This window comes from Molothrus aeneus, chromosome 1 (genome assembly GCF_037042795.1).
Source record: "Molothrus aeneus isolate 106 chromosome 1, BPBGC_Maene_1.0, whole genome shotgun sequence".
NCBI lineage: Eukaryota > Metazoa > Chordata > Aves > Passeriformes > Icteridae > Molothrus > Molothrus aeneus.
In genome coordinates, this window is record NC_089646.1 from 145,616,867 (window position 1) to 145,633,251 (window position 16,385).

Consider the following 16,385-nt stretch of genomic DNA (forward strand, 5'->3'; position numbering starts at 1 on the left):
TTGAGAAGGCACTTCCATCTCTGCCTTTGATTTTCTGTTTGATCTGAACAAATATTTAATCTGATTGAATCTGCCTTTCTATGAACTATATGCAACTGAGCATGCAGGAGACTTGATATTTGCAAAGAATTTTCAACACTCAGTTCAGAATTTATATGATCTGCCTTTTCATCATATCCATCACCACAAGTCACAATCAAGTTTGGTCTAATTTTTAGTAGAATTTGTGATTTTTAAATGATCATTTTAATGCAATAGAAGGAAAACTCCTATCTTTGTAGGTAAGCAGAAATAATTTTTGTATGAAACACTTTGAGGAGGTGGTGGAGGAGGCCTGGCCTGTAGGTTGGGCAATTCAACTCCTTTGCCAAGGATGTTGAATGTTTTTCCCCTGGGATGTGGAAAACAACTTCACTGAAGCTTTCTTCCTCCCAGAGTGAAGCTTGGTAGTAATTTTGTCATTTTCCTTTTATGTTTTTCTTGTTTGCTTAAATCTAGGAAAACAGTGTCCTAAGCAGCACTTAAGAAAATCAGGAAATTAGGTCTTTCTGCTGTTTGCTTTTGACTCTAAGGCTGCCCAGAACAGCAAGTGAGGTGCTCGTCCTTTGTAACAACCCTGATCATCCATTTCCAGGCCATCTTTCCAAATGCAGAGCAACTCAGGGTATCACTGGTTTGCAGAGATCTGGTTGAGCAGCCCAAGCCAGCAGAGCTTCCCACAAGGATGCAGGATTCTGGGTTAGAGTGGTTGTTCTGGGGACTGACAGTGGTTAGAAGATGTCACTCAATTACAGAGCACAAAAAGGCTGGAAGTGAAATTAGCACTGGTTTCCTGGACACTTTGGGGCTCTGACAGCACTGGAGAAACACATTCAAAATGCACCAGGACACCATCTGTCCTTGTTCTGCATCATTTTGATAGTAAAAGTACCAGACTGCTTATTTTGGTCAGATTATGAACTAGGCTGTGTTGTCAGAGACTTTAGAAAATTTTCAGAAATATTGTCTCTAAACACTTTATGATTGTATGTTTTATTAATATGTGCTATAGAACACTTATTGTTTTAGAGCTGGGCATCACACATAAGCTAGCATTTACTGAATTTTGCACATTGTGGTAGTGCTTGTACATGGGGATAAAAAATTACTGTGCCTGCTCTGTGGTAGCCAGATGGTGAATGTGAGAAAATATCACTGATTAAAGGGCACTGCCATGAGTAGATGTGTGTGTGTGAATGTAAGTGTATCTATACATATGAAAAATAGAAATTTTTCATCAAAAGATCAGAAAAATACTTAAATTTTCCTACTTTGTCAGAAGGCTCTGTGAAATTGTGAATTAATGTTATGTCCAATCTAGAGCCTGAGTTAACTGGAGCTCTATTAGGGCTTACATTTCATATAAAGTTAATGCCCTGACTGCCTGATTTCTGAGTCAGCCAGTTTGCAATGCTCAGGACAGAGTGCCCAGCACTTTGCTCCCTCCCATTTGCAGTCAGGATGCTGCTCCATTCAAAACTGTGGTGTTTGCAGCCCCAAAGTGCTGTGAAGAAACCCAGATGAGCAGACTTATTTTCAGCCTGGTGGGAAGTAGATACTTTGCCTGTTTTACTCATTGTTCTTCTCAACAGAGAGGGTGGAGGCATTGTAGGAGCATAAAACAACAGAAAGATCTCAGCAGGTGTTTCACAAGTACGTGGATAGCAAAGCCAGGGTAGGGAAAGTGTGGAGCTGCTGAATGGGGCAGGAGACCTGATGACAAAGGAGATGGAAAAGGACAAGGTGCCTTTTCACCTCAGTCTTTCCTGGCAGCTCCAGCTTTTAGGATATTCAGACCAGGGGGGAGACTTCAGCAAGGAAGTTTTAGCCTTAGAGAAGGAGGACCAGGTCAGGGACCAAGCTGGACATACAAATCCAGGAATGCAGAGGGGGCTGGTTAATGTCATTCTGAGCCCACTCTCAAATACATTTGAAGGTCATGGGGAGATATATATTTTCCTTCTGTTCCCTGGTCTGGGCTTTTGAGGAAGTTCCTTAGCAGTAATCACCATAAAATGTCTAGACCTTGGAATCTGCAATAACAAAAATAATTTTCAGGAGCAATTTTTTTTCATGTCTTGTCCCAGAGCAGCCTGCAGCCACTAGGGAGATGCAAGAAAAGACCCTTCCCTATGTAAGGCCAGTCCTGGGAGAGCCACAGCAAAAGGAGAGGGTCAGGGTTCTTCCTGTTCTTTGCCTTGTACCAGAATGTTCATCCAGCCACCCATTGCAGTCTGAGATTTCTCTCAAAAGCCTGAGGCTCCAGTGGGCTTTTCCCAAATTATTGCCCCTACAAACAACACTGTGTTTCTAACATTCATTAGCCTGTGAAAAAAGGGAATTAGTGCTCTGTAGTGCCTGTAGCCCACTGCTCTCTAGCAGGAGGGAGGTGAAGTGCACAATGGCTTTCACCTGAATTCTCATTGATTTGTTGTTGCCTCAGCAAGTTTTGCAAAAGCCTTTCCACAGCAAGGCTGAAGTCTCCAAGTCATCTCATCTCCAGGCTGTAGTGTGTTTAACTCAATGTATGGTTTTCATCTTTAACTGAATGAACACTTCCATTTCCTTCTGTGCATCTATTGCATGGAGCAGAGCAGGCTCCTGCTGGTCTGTTGTGATTTCCACACAGTTCCTGTGATCTCACAAGTGATGCTTGAAAAATTGATAGCCTGAACTGACTGGGAAAGTCCAGCTTGTTAGGTTTGGAGCATTTTTTTCCCCTGTAGAAGTTCATGTGCTGTGATGACACTGAGTATGGAACCATCTGTGGGGAGTTTCAGGTACAATCTATGACCTTTAACAATGGGAGAACAGATGTTATTTTAAGACTGCCCATGCTGAAAATGCTCATATGTCATCCTGCAGTCTTGGTTTACTTAGGCTGGTATTTAATCAGCTCTGCTCAGTTGTGAACATCTTGAACTGTCTTATAAAGAGAAAACAGCCAAGTCTCATAATTAGGTTTGAGATGGAACTTCCTGCAGCCAGCTGTAAGCTAGGGGAGATAAGAAAATGGGTTTTAAAATTAGATATATATTTTTTTATTGTTATTTTCCAAATATGTAATGCTGTTATTCAAGCAGTGTATGCACAAGGGTTTGAGTCTTGGAAATTTTCATGTGTTTGCAAATTAGTCTGAAAGAAGCAAAACAATCCATGAGACAATCCATATTACCAACAATCCATATTACCTGAATTTCTAGAAGGAATACTTGTACTTAGAGCACACTGGAGAGCCTGAAAACACTCTTGTGTATGTGGGAGGAACAACCTTGGTGACTTTTGACTTTGTTATGAGATTTATTAATTGTATACAGTAATTATCTAAACTTTATTGAATATTTTTGTATTCATTTCTAACTAGAGCATGTCTATCTATCTTAGATTTGGAAGCTGTTAGGAAGCAGTGGTCCTTACAGGGTGGGTCCTGTATGGCCCTGTGGATTACACACAGATCATGTGGGCTCTGTTCCCACTCCATGCAAATCAAGTAATTGACAGAGAAACCACCCAGGCATGTGGATGTAATGATCTTAGACCCTTCCTGTTGCTGCCTCCTGTGATCCCCCAGTGATTTACAGTCATTCCCTTGAGGCAGGACTGAGCAGAGCAGTGGCTACAGGATATTCCAACATGGGAATGAATTTCCCATCGGGCTATGTCTGCACATGGGGTATTTCCATTCTCAAGAGAGATGTTGATGGTAGTACAAGTGCTGATGTAGCTGACTTTGGTGATTAATAGCATAATTTATCTTCCTGTTTTCCCGTAATGTAGAGTATTTGTTAGAAACATCCTTAGTGTAAAACAAAACCTTATTTTACCCATTTTTGGGGACTGATTTACCATGCTCCCACGCAGCAAACTTGATCTCTGACATGGAATTACTCTATCTTTGGTCTTAAGTTTGTTTTTTATTGTTTGTCAATATGAGGATTTTAGCCTTTTGAAAACTGCTTATTTTAAACCTGGATAAATACCTAGTACATTTTTAATATCCCCTTACTGTATCATTTGCTATAATTGGCACCCCTAAATGAGACAGAAAGCTTGTATTTAACAGGAACACAGCGAGGTTGCTCCCTGCTCAAGGCCATAAATACACAGTTGTTATTTTTGAGACTTGTCTGAGGTGTGATTACAGTTATTATGCAGCAGTTTAAAGAAAATAATTCATTTTGAATTGTACGAATCTCAATGGATCAACAAAAACAAGTAGTTCTATTTTAGGAAGAGTATATTTTCTGCAGGTCCACTTTGAGTTGATGATTTGCTGTCTTTGAAGATTGTTGGTACACAGACAGGTTAGCAGACATTTGGAACAAACCTCTGAAAACCAGGAATATAAAGCTCTGAGTTCAGTCTTTAAGCATGTTTTGGGTTTGAGTCAGGGGTATTAAATATGGCTCACAAATTTCAGAATTAAGATCAGAATTTATTTTTCAAACATAAATCAGGCATACTGAACCCAGAGGTCTGATTTATGTACCTCCTTAACCTCATATTGACCTCTTCAACTTCACAAGTTTTCTTTTAAATTTAACTTGTTATTTTAATGCACTTCTGTATCTCTGTTTCCTTAGATCAAGTGTTAAATTTTACAGCAAACTCATAATTGATGCCTCTTTTCTTCCACTGAAGTCAGTAATGAAACTTTTGTTGACTTTATGGCAAAGATTTTAAAACCTCTTTGCCAGGAAATCTATTCCAGTCTTCTGATCTTGTGACTGCAGTGGGAGCAGAGTAAGGCCAATGTGAGCATTTTTGCAAATCCAGTCTTAAATCTTGCCTACCCAAACAAGAACATCTGGAAGAGAGAGGCTCTCTATATGGGACATCTATAATTTTGAAATAAGAGTTACAGGGATGGCTGGATTCAGAGGGCTGTAATTATCCAATGAAAGCCTTTGCCAAAATGTGGGTTGGAAGGTCAGCTCTTACCCTATTTATAAACCAGAAATGTGTTCCAGCCCATCAGGTGCACTGTGCATTGCCAGGAGCACAGGGCCAGTCTGCAGCTCTGCCTTGTGAGAGCAGTTTCTGCATGAGGCAAGTTGAGATCAGCCATGGAAAGTTGTGTTTTGCTCACAGAATGAAGTGGGTGTCATGGATGTGGGTGTTGCTAAATCTGCTTTCAGGAGAAGGGAAGAACCAATACCCAAAATCTCTTTTGCAGCTCACTGCTGGCTGTCAGTGTCCACAGTGGTGCCATGCATGGCTCTGGGTTAAAGAGTTTTGAACTGTTGTTAAAATAAACATTAATGTTTATGCATCTCTCTGCATCTGGGGTCAGCTGGCCAGAAAAGGGAAAAAGAAAAACTGAGACTCTCAGCATTTAAATCTGACCTGAAATCATGAATATCCATGAGGAAGAAAAAAAAAGCCCCAAAACAATCTAAATCCCAACCAAACACGAAGAACCTCCCATGTGGGAGGTGGCAAGGGTCACTTCTGTGAGATTTGGGGCAATGAATAACCAGTTTAGGTAGGAATGTATGAGCTGTGGATGTTTGCATCATGAGTGGTCACTCTTCCATGCCTAGCATGGGCTGCAAAGTGCCCAGTGTGCCTCATATGTATATAAAAGGTATGGACTTGACACTATCCCACATAAAGGGGCAAAAGAAATTTCTAATGCAGAAGTAGAAAGTTTAGCTTGTGAAATTAAGTATAGGAGGCAAAATTCAAGTGTAAATCCCAATTCAGAGGTGTAAATCCCAAGAGTTTATTTTGGTTTTGTGGATTCATTTTTAATTTCCTGCCTGAGAGAGCGAGGACCCCTCTGAATGTTTGGTCTGTGGGAAATGGAGGCAAAGGAGGACGGTGAGACTTGCCCCAGGTCACTTGGTGAGTCAGGGAATAGAGTCTGGGGAAATATCTTCCAAAACCACTGGTGTACCCAGACTTTCTGTGTTACAATGCAATCCAGACAAGGCTCTCTTTTGGAAGAACCACAGCTGGTAATTTGAAGCTTTGTGTTTGAAGCTAGAGAGAATTTGCTTGTTCCAGTAGTAGGACCTCAGCTGCTGGTATTGTAGACAGCACAGGATGGCAACATTGCTCTTAGGTAAAAACTAACTTTGAGTCATATTGATAAAAGAAAAGTTTTCTTGTTCCTCAGGAAAAAAAAAAAAACAAAACAAACAAAACAAACTGAAAACATAAATTTGTAAGATTCAATCTGGAAAAGAAAGACCTGGGGGACCTGGTATTGCAGGCAGAAAATCTCTGGAGAGGATGTAATGGTTAATTCTCCATCACTTAAAATTGATGTCTATTTCTAAGTATCTTTCTAAACAAGTGCCACTGTCACCCTAAATGTAGAGGCTGAAGTTTTCTAACATAGGTTATGCAACAGCTCATAGTGGATGTTTTTGAAAAAGAGAAACCATTGACAATACAGAAAATAGTAATTTCCACATGACTAAAACCACTCTGTTCCTCTAAAATAATTGAGTAATCAGTCCTTACAGGGAAGAAAAAATCCAGTGCAGTGAGTCTGTCACACAAGTCAAGCTGTGACTGCAGGGTCACTGCTCCTGACTAATTCAGAACCCCTCTGATGTAGCACTGGTGGTGACTTTGCCTCCCTGTGATTCAAGTAGGGTTGTGGTGTTAACACAACACAGTGCAACACCACATTAACCTTCATTTCATGTTGAGAGCTGTGGTCAGAATGTCTTTCTGAGAGGGGGAGAAAGGAAACTTTGGCTATCTTTGCCAATCACTGATTTCTCAGTAGAATAAAATAAATATTTAATGAAATGAGAGGTCATGACTTTTGTGTCTGTGTGGGTGAATGAACTCAAGGGCAAGACCTGCTCACTAGGAATAGCAAAGGAGCAGCTGACTCTGCTCTCTCCTCACCCTACAATTACATGGAGGGAGCAACACCAACCTACTGTTTGGGACTCAGTGGCCACAGCAGGACTTTTGCTTTTAAAATATACTGAACTTCTTAAAGGAACTAAAATAATTAAAGGCCCATTCTGTCCCAAACCTTCTGTTTTGTCTTCTATGTGCAAAATTAAGAGTTCTCAGATATTTTTATCTGTTTGTGTATGAGAAAAGAATGTTTGTGGTATTTTTTTAAATATAGTTTGAGACAGAAGGACAGTCCTTGAGGAATCCCAGAGTTAGTACATGTGTGTGTGTGTGTATGCATGCTCACACAAGTGCATGGCTGTTAAATGTATATATGGGAATATTCATAGACATAATACATGATTATATTTACACATATGCACATATTTGTGTATATATATGCCTGTGAAATTGAGTGAAATCTCAATTATGTGGAAGTTACATGACATTAAAATTGTTCATAGAATTTAATATAATTCTGTCCACCAAATCAAATTAAAATGGTCAAATTAAACTCCATTTACTTTCCAATAATTTATTGGCTGTATCTGTTCAGGAACTTGTGTGCAAACATTAGAACCCATGCCCTTTAATGTAATTAGGGCTGTTCAGAAATCCTTTATTTAAATCAGTTGGGTTTACCTTCAAACCTGGAAAAATCTGCTCTGGATTTACCTGTTTCTTTACTAAACACCTTTGTGAACCAATTATTATCTGACCTCTGAACACAGATTGGACCTTCAAGCCAATTAAAAGCCTTTGAATATTTAATTTGTTCTCAGTTGATGCAAAGGGAAATGACCCTTGTACATTGAGGAACTCCCCAATGCTTTTAATTCTTTATTAGGGTCCTCTGAAATTTTTACTGCTCCTTCTAGTCATATTATTCTTTTATGGTTCATTTTACAGAGTATATGGATGCATGGCAACCCTTAAATATGTCATCTGTTCTCCTGGATTCATCCATCTCCCACTTTGAAGTTGTGCATGTTAGCAGAGATATATCTAATGACTTCTCCACGGCCAGAGATTTTTGCCTATCTGGTAAGAAATGGTCATTCACAGCTTCACAGAAAATACTGACTTGTGAGCCTGAAAACCAAGAACAGCTTTCCCACTTCTGACATAGATACACTGATTTAACTTGTCTTTAAAGACTATCCCAGTGTTTCCTAATCTGAGAGAAGGGGTCTGAAGCAGTTAACTGAGATGCAATAGATATAAATGCTGTAATATAATACAGTAATTAGGTAATTTTGACACCTCTTGGGCATGCAGATCTCTTACTTCTCCATGCATTGTACAGCTGGGAGAATATTACAGCAAATAATAAAGCAATGATGTCTTGTTTTTCTAAAGAACCACTGCCATTTGCTAACCCCACCTGCCAACATCTAAAGCAACCTGTGGCAGTGGGGAGTGAGGAGGGGTTAACTGGGGGCTAAGAGGAGCAGGGATTGAGCTGTAGTGAGAATTATTTAATCTGCAAAGAGCAAAGAGAAATATTTAAAGAGCAAAGAGAATTATTTAATCTGCAACCTGACCAGATAGAAGAGTTCTTTAATTTCACATGACTGGGAAATCCTCAATGCCACAGAGTGGTAGAAATAAGGGAAAGTTCCCACTTACTCACTGGGGACTGTTAGAATTCAGATGAGATTATCAGCACTTTACTAGATGATGTTTTTCTGTTTCTAAAACTTAGTTTTAGTTCTTTTGCTGCATTATTCCATTTTAAAGCCAATATAAGCTTCTGTCCTTTGGCTATTTTGGAGAATGTTCTGGGCATTTGGAGACATTTATGTCCCATTACTCTGAATTACATCATATCCTTGTTGCTTCACCTGTTGTAAAACCTTTCTTTTAAGAACAGTGTAAAGCTGTCATGCAAAATGTGAGAACACATTTTTTACCTGCTCTTTTTCTTCATGCTTCACCTCACAGCTTGTTCAAAGAACCAGTCATGTTCAGTGGTTACACTGGAGATCCAGCCTTCAGCCATAAGGTGCATTTTCTACCCTGATACACAGATGTGTGCCCATGGCCTGCAAGGGCACAGCTGCTGGGTTTTACTCAAAGAACCTGCTACCTACATCTACAGGAGACAAGGTAAGAACAGGCCAGAGCTGTGGAGGAAGGACCTCAACTGTGGTGCTCAATTCTAGTGAATGGAGGACTGAGGAATTCCTCACCTCATAAAAGAACATGGGTGTCTCCTAGACACTTGTCCATGTCTGTTTCAGAGGAGTTACAGCCAAGGGGATGGGAAAAATGTGCCCAAATGTTGTTTTAAAAATGTATGAAATTGTAGTGTTACCCTCTGGTGCTGAAGAAGGCATAACAGAGGAAGTCTAGTTTATAAAAGATGTTTTGAAAGTGCAAAGTAGGGAAACCAAACAACAACAGAAATGCAAGTCCAACTCTTAGCTTTTCATCTGCAGAAGCTGCTTTGATATGCTCTTACTTTTAAGCATGGAGAATAACACTAGGAGTGTTGAAAAGTCACTGTCAATTGAAATTATTAAGGACAATCTCTAGAGAAAACAAAATGCCAAACAGATATTCCTGGTCCCTAAACAGGATGAAATAATATTTTAAAAAAGTGAAAAATATTTAAGAGAGAAAAAGAAATTGTGTAGACAGTGTAGATAAGTAAAAATTCTATTGTTTGGTTACATATTTGTATGAAAGTGTAGGTTTTGTTGGGTTTATTCACCTTGATTTTTAAAGAGATTGCTTTCTTTTTATGTAATACTGGTTATTTTATTTATTAAAGGTAATTAGAACCCAGGCAACAATAAGAGGGAAAGGAAGAAAATTTTCCCATTCACTGAAATTCTGTGAAGTCAATGAGAACCTTCTAGGTTGAAACTCAATGAGAGAAAAATCAGTTTATCATTGCAAAGTAAAACAAAATCACAAAATGACACTCAAAAGAAAACTTGTGTGTTTATTGTTCATTACAGGTTTGGATTTAGTCCCATGACTTTGAATTTTGTTCCTGCCTATCAAATACATTGTTTAAGGAGAAAAATAGCAGGAGGTGTCACTTCACTGTGTTTTAATGAACTGTTTTATGGGAAAACAGTAACAGGAAACAGTTAAATTTTTCTGTGTTTCATTTAAAGAAGAGAATTTTGAACATAACAGAGTTACAACAGTTTAAACATAACAGTTTAAAACTATGGGAAATGGGACTAATTTTCATTCCTGAAATGGCCTAACTTGAAAAAAAAAATTATTTTTCCTCTGCTCACCCTCTGACAGATTTACTCCAGCCCATTTCTGAATCGGAGTCAACCCCAAGAGTGTACATCCCGTCCCAGGGATACCTGCTGGGCAAATCCCAGGTGATCCACGTGGGCTCAGGATGGAAGAGCATCAGGCAGTTCCTGGGCGTCCCCTACGCTGCCCCTCCCCTGGGCGAGCGGCGCTTCAGCGCCCCGGAGCCGCGGGCCTGGCTGGAGCCCTGGAACGCCACCGAGCCCCGGTGAGGAACCCGAGCGGTTACTGTCCAGCATCTGTCTCATTCCATGGGACTGGCAATGGGAAGGTGCCAGCACCTCACATCCCAGGCAGCAGACCAAAAGCTTAATGTTACAACTCACTTTAAAAGTTTTCTGACCAATCAAACAAAGCAAAAGCACATTGACAGTAGTTCTACCCAACCACTATAATCACACGTACCTTCGGTTAAAACAATGCTTATTTCAAACACAATACCTGCTTGTAAACCTTAAAACACAATGCACAGATTATCAGAAATTTAAATAAATTATTATTATTATTAAATAAATTTAATAACCAGCATTTCAGCAAAAGAGTGGATTTTGTAGGGTGCAGGGGAGACTTCCTGTGAGCCTCAGCCCTGCTCTCTTTACAGCTGGTGCTAATTTTGTGTACTTTATGTTAAGTGTGGGTTTTTTGAAAGCACATTTTTAAGTTTTAAGGGTTTTTTAAATGAGGCAGGGTTTGTGAGGACAGGTTCTAGGCACACAATAATGGTTCTAGCTCCATTATTAAGCTTAGAACTTCCTAATATCTTACTAGATAAATGATTCTGTATCTTAGGGAATTATTCTAGATAAGCATTAATACATAGATCATTGTTCTGTTTGTCCTTACTTTTCTACTTCTTGCATAATTTTTCTGCTGACCAATCCTATGGCTACTGCTTAGCTCTAATCACAGCTCTGCTGTCTCTGAGGCCTTTTGCAGCTTTCCCAAAACCCTCTGATTTTATGGATTCCCACGCTCAGGAATGCTGGTCCAGCCAGGGCTGGGAAAGCTGCTGGAGTGATGACAACAATATTCATGTCCTTTCCTGCAAAGCAACCTACAGAGTACAGATAGATACTTTGATTAGAAAAGAGAATAATTTCTCCATCTATATGTTAAAGCATGCAAGCACCTCGAGAGAAAAGGCAAATTCCTGTACACTCTGTTGAATCTCTGCATAACTCCCCATCAACTGTCTGCTGTCAGTCCATTTTCACCCTGAACAGTATTTATACAGGTATTTATTATATTTATACAAACAGCTTTGCTCCTGCTGAGCCATACATTTGTACACATTTAGTCCAAGAGGGGCACATCAACACTGATGTAACCAGAAGTTGTGGGCCTCATATAGAAATTCTCTGCCTGGTAGTGTCCAAGAGATCAGGTTGAAGGGTCCACAAAATCAATCTCTTCTGTCCAAAACCTATTAAAAGGCGAATACTTGGGAGTTGAAAGTGTATTTGGCCTTTGGTTGTCCCATCCTTCAGGATGCTCCTGAACTGTGGGGGTGTGAAGCCACAGCCTCAAGTACATTGCAGGGATCTGGTGGGATGTGACTTTTTGTTTCCCAAGGTGTTCAGTGGTGTTATTTTAGCACACACAGCACCAGCTCTTGGTGTCTGAGCCACAGACTGGGTTTGGTTAGACCCACCTGCCTCTGTGATCTCCCCTTGAAGACGCAGGGTTTCAATGAGCAGCCTGGCTGGGATTTTCAAAACAATCTGGGGGCCATCTGTTCCTGTCTTTTGAATCCACAATTCTTGCTTAGTCCAATGAAGAATTTGGCCATTATCTTCTATTATTCATTTAAGGTTTAAAAACCAATTATTTGAGTTTACACTTGGGGAATTGGAGAGGCCTCACTTTATGTATAGAAACTGTTGATTTTTTTTTAGGATTCTATATATTCTGTATTGCTGCTAAATATTTATATATAAGAAATTCACATTAGCAAAGTGCCATTACTGATGGAACAGAAATATTTATTTATCAGCTTGGACTTGATAAAAGACTTAAAAAAACTTGAAAAAACCAACCCAACCCAACCAAAAACACCAGGCAGCTATTGGAGTCTCCAGCTCCTGGGCTTCAGCAGGTGGCAGTCTTTCTCCTGGGAGCTGGAGAAAAGAAGCCTTGATCACAGGTGATGATCCCTGCTCTCCTGTCGAAAGCTGTATGATTAATCATGTAATACCTGATTTCCTGGCAGGAAAATAGGTACTACATTTGTATTGAAAATTGTATGGAAATTTGTAATTTTTTCTGCCAAAAGTAGCTTCAGCAGTTTTTTTGTTTTGGAGATGTCCAAACTCCGCTATGCCAGTGTGAAAGTTGTTGAGTGACATCACCATCCTAGATGAATCTCCCCCTTATGAAAAAAAAAATGTAGAATTCCATTAAGTCTGGTCCTTTTCCTTGTAGTTTTCTAATAATTTCTTTACACCTTCAGGACAAAATTTTACAAGGGCTTTAAAAATTATAATTTAGAAATAATTTTCTGAGCTATTACCATAATTTCTGAAGCACTTTTGGCTTCTTCACTAAGAAATTGTGAGTTTTCCCCTAATTCATTGTGTGCTATGCATAAAGCTGTGAAATAGAGGAACTGGCTTCAAAGTAGGTTATCACTGAACAGCAAAAATCATCTACTTGATTCAAGCTTGATAAGCTTGAGCAGATTAATCTCATTCAGATGATGGCCAGAAAATAATTTTCTCTATGTGGTTGGTTACTGAATTCTTATTGGAAGGGTACTTTAAACATAAATTGACACTGTTAATGTCTGCTATGATGCTTAGAACAAAGAGATTTTAAAAATGCATTAAAATTTTGAAGTTACCAAATTTTCCCACAGACCTTAGAAATTAAATTAAACACAATGCAATGTAGCCCACAGACCACTGGGAAATAAATCACAATGTATGTAGCTCACAAATTATTAGAAATTTAAATAAATAACTAGCATTTCAGCCAAAGAGTGAATTTTGTAGGTATGAGGGGAGACTGCCTGTGAGCCTCAGCCCTGCTGTCTTACAGGTGGTGCTAATTTTGTGCAGTTTATGTAAAGTGTGGGTTTTTTGAAAGCACATTTTAAAATTTTAAGGTTTTTTAAATGAGGCAGGGTTTCTGAGAAGGAGTTCTAGGCACACAAATGCCATGGATTATGTGTATGTATACAAACCTACTTAGCTATTATTAACTTATAGGTGGGCACAGTTTTAAATGAGATCAAGATTTACAGATTTAAAGATTTTATTAACTAATGCATGAAAATATAAGGAAGTAGCAGCAGTGGAAGAAGAGTAAAAACCTTTTTTATTGTGACTCTCAATCTGTGTCTCTAGGGCAGCATGTTGGCAGCCAGGAGATGGAGAGGCCCCACCACAGTCTGTCAGTGAAGACTGTCTGTATCTGCACATCTTTGTTCCTGACACCACTGTAAGTATGAGATGTAATTAAAATCAAATTTTTTTTGTAGCTGAGGTTTGTCTCTTTCCAAAGTGCTTTTAATTGGCATGAGTGGCTGTTTTGCCTGTGTTGTCCACAAAGCCTGCAAAGTTAAATTAGGCACTCTGGTGTCTTTAGTGGTACAAGAGTATTCCCCACAGGCTTTGTGTGAGCTGTCTTGGGTGACTAGGAGGGCAGCACACTAAAAAGCCAGAGATAAGAGAGAGACAGAGAGGGAAACACAACACCAGAAGAAGGTGACAGCAAAGGAGGAGAAATTAAGGACAGAGATGGCAGTGTTCCTGCAAGCAGACCATCTGTCCAGGAGACAGGAATGCAATACAATACATCAACATTTACCACCAGACAGGGGGCTGCTGATGGTTTTTTTCACCCTCCTCTTTACTGTTCCTCTGTTGACATCTGTGGGAGTCTGTTGGGAAATGACAGTGGCAAGCAGTGCTAGATTTGTGGCCAGCTCACAGAGGTTAAAAATAGATGTTTCCAAAAATGGCTGGGCCACTGGTAGAGTGTGAAGAATTTTCATTTGAAAGTTCTTGATTTTCTCATTCTAAACATATATAAAAGAAAGCTGCAAGTTAAAGCCAAGCTAAAATGATTGGCCAGCCCTTGGGAGGCTGGTGATGAAGATGCTGAATAACATGTGAGTCCCATTGAGGAGTAGGCCCAGAGACAGGAACATTTTTTTTTTCCACAGTACTGGCAATTTTCAGAAGGTGGTGGTAGTTGTAATAGAAATTTATGAATCTGTCATACTGCATGTCTGGAAAGAGCTGGTTTAGCAATCTGACAGCAGCACAGAGTCCCTTGCAGGCCCATTTTAACCACCAGAGAGACCAGCAATCGGTCTTCTCCCTGCAGCATGAGGCTGTCATTTTGCCTTGAGTGCAGTCACCACTTATTGAAAACATCAGGTCACTGTCCCAGGCAGTTTGCCATCCATGCTTAAGAGCTGCTTTCAAGATACTTTATTTGAAACCATTGTATTTTCCACTCAAAGACTAAATAGGCTTCTCTATTCTCCTTCTCAGTCCTGTGAACTGAATCTCTCCTGTCTTTTTTTAAATTGTAAGATAGAAGTAGGTCCAATCAAGAAAATCCAGTTTTACATGCATAAGTCTAGTCCAGGAGAGAACTAAAATTTCTGGTTTTGGAGAAGTAGCTGGGAACAGAAGGCATTGAATTTTCCTTCTCTTTTTGTGGCAAGCTCTATTTTTTACTCACATGCAGATAGATAGTTATATATTTTCAGTCTGTGGAAAGTTAAATTAGCTAGTAAATATGGAATATAAAATCTCCCAGAGAGCAGTGAATGCAGAGGTCATTCAGGATCATTTTGAGCCTCAAAAAGAGCATAGTGCAGGTACTGCTGCCTGTCACCAAAGGACTCTCAAACTGTCAAGCACTGAAGAAGGTGAATGACATAATTTTGCTTCCATAGCTACAAGTACCACAGTTAAACTGGCACTTTTGACTTTTTTCCACCTACAATCATGACCACCTGTCACACTAGCTCAGCAAAGCCGTGCTTTGCCTTTATTTAGAAAGGGTTTAATTGTAAGATCAAGACTTAAAAATCCCCATTAAATAGGAATAGAAACCCTCTCTCTTCTTTCTCCATTTCCTGCACGTTCCCATCGTTATTGTGTCATCCCCATTGCACTCAATTCTTTACAGAGCAATATTATACAGTAGTAAAAGCACTGAAGGTTTCCTGTCTTGGTGGAGTTTAAATCTGTCCCTGTCAAGTAGCTCATCAAGTGTTTTACAGAAGGATGAGCAGGGAGGTTGGACCAGATGGCCCCAACAGTGCTCTCTTCCAAGGTTAACCATCCTGTCATTCTGTGATGGAGAAGTTGCTTATGAATTTTATGAAGCTTCTCGGATTTCCAGCTGAGTTGCAACATCCTGGTGGCTGCTGAACTTCATTACCCCATTCGGGTTTGCACGTGGGATCTAAGCCCCTGCTCAGAGTCCCCATGAGACCATGGGGGAGCTGCTGGGCTTCCCACTGCTTGGTGCAGAAAAGAAATGGGAATTCTGCATCCAGACACTTGGCTCTGTGCACAGTCCCAGTGCTAAATGTTCCCCCGAATTACTCCATATCAGTTGCAGCTGTTATCAATGGCTTTGGTTTCCTATTTCCAAATTTTACTGCCCATATTTGCCCTTTGTAAGCTTTTTATTGTGTAAAGTCACTCAGAATAATGTAACATGCAATTTACAGGGCAGCTGGAGGTCATGGTGCTGCGGAGACTGTGGACATGTGGGAAATGCTTAGCATGAGTCTCAGGGTTAACCATGCTGAGCTGAGGAGATGGAATGGGCTAAATATAACTGTTAATAACATTTTAGCTGACAGAACTTGATGTGGTTGTATTTCAGAATGAATTTCCATGTGAAAACAGATGATTTCATTTTTTTCTTCACCCCCATCTCTCTCTGTGTTGCATGCAGTGCAGAAATGGATGGGAACCAGGGACAAGGCACTGCAAGTTAGGCAGTTTCAGTTCAAGAGAAGTTCATGAGAAAAAACAACTGTCTCAGTGCTTGCAATGTCTTGTGTTTTCTTGGCAACATTGTTATGTTCACAAGAAGCCCCTGAAATGATCCATCAGAGAGATAAGTGAGGAGTGCACACAGATATCTGTAATTTTGCAGGATGCTGCAGCCATCGCTGCTCTGCTGCTTCTCCCATACAGCCATTTGTGTTTTTGCTGGAGACATTCTTT

At 39.9% G+C, this 16,385-nt stretch overlaps 1 protein-coding gene across 1 annotated transcript in view; it reads left to right on the forward strand.

Moving 5' to 3' along the window:
* Positions 1-16,385, forward strand: part of TG (thyroglobulin) — a 148,069-nt gene that overhangs the window by 62,440 nt on the left and 69,244 nt on the right. The window contains exons 36-39 of the mRNA XM_066566615.1: positions 7,813-7,947; positions 8,848-9,012; positions 10,171-10,393; positions 13,530-13,623. Of these exons, the coding sequence (XP_066422712.1) occupies positions 7,813-7,947; positions 8,848-9,012; positions 10,171-10,393; positions 13,530-13,623 (617 nt within the window). The remainder of the gene's footprint in view (positions 1-7,812; positions 7,948-8,847; positions 9,013-10,170; positions 10,394-13,529; positions 13,624-16,385) is intronic.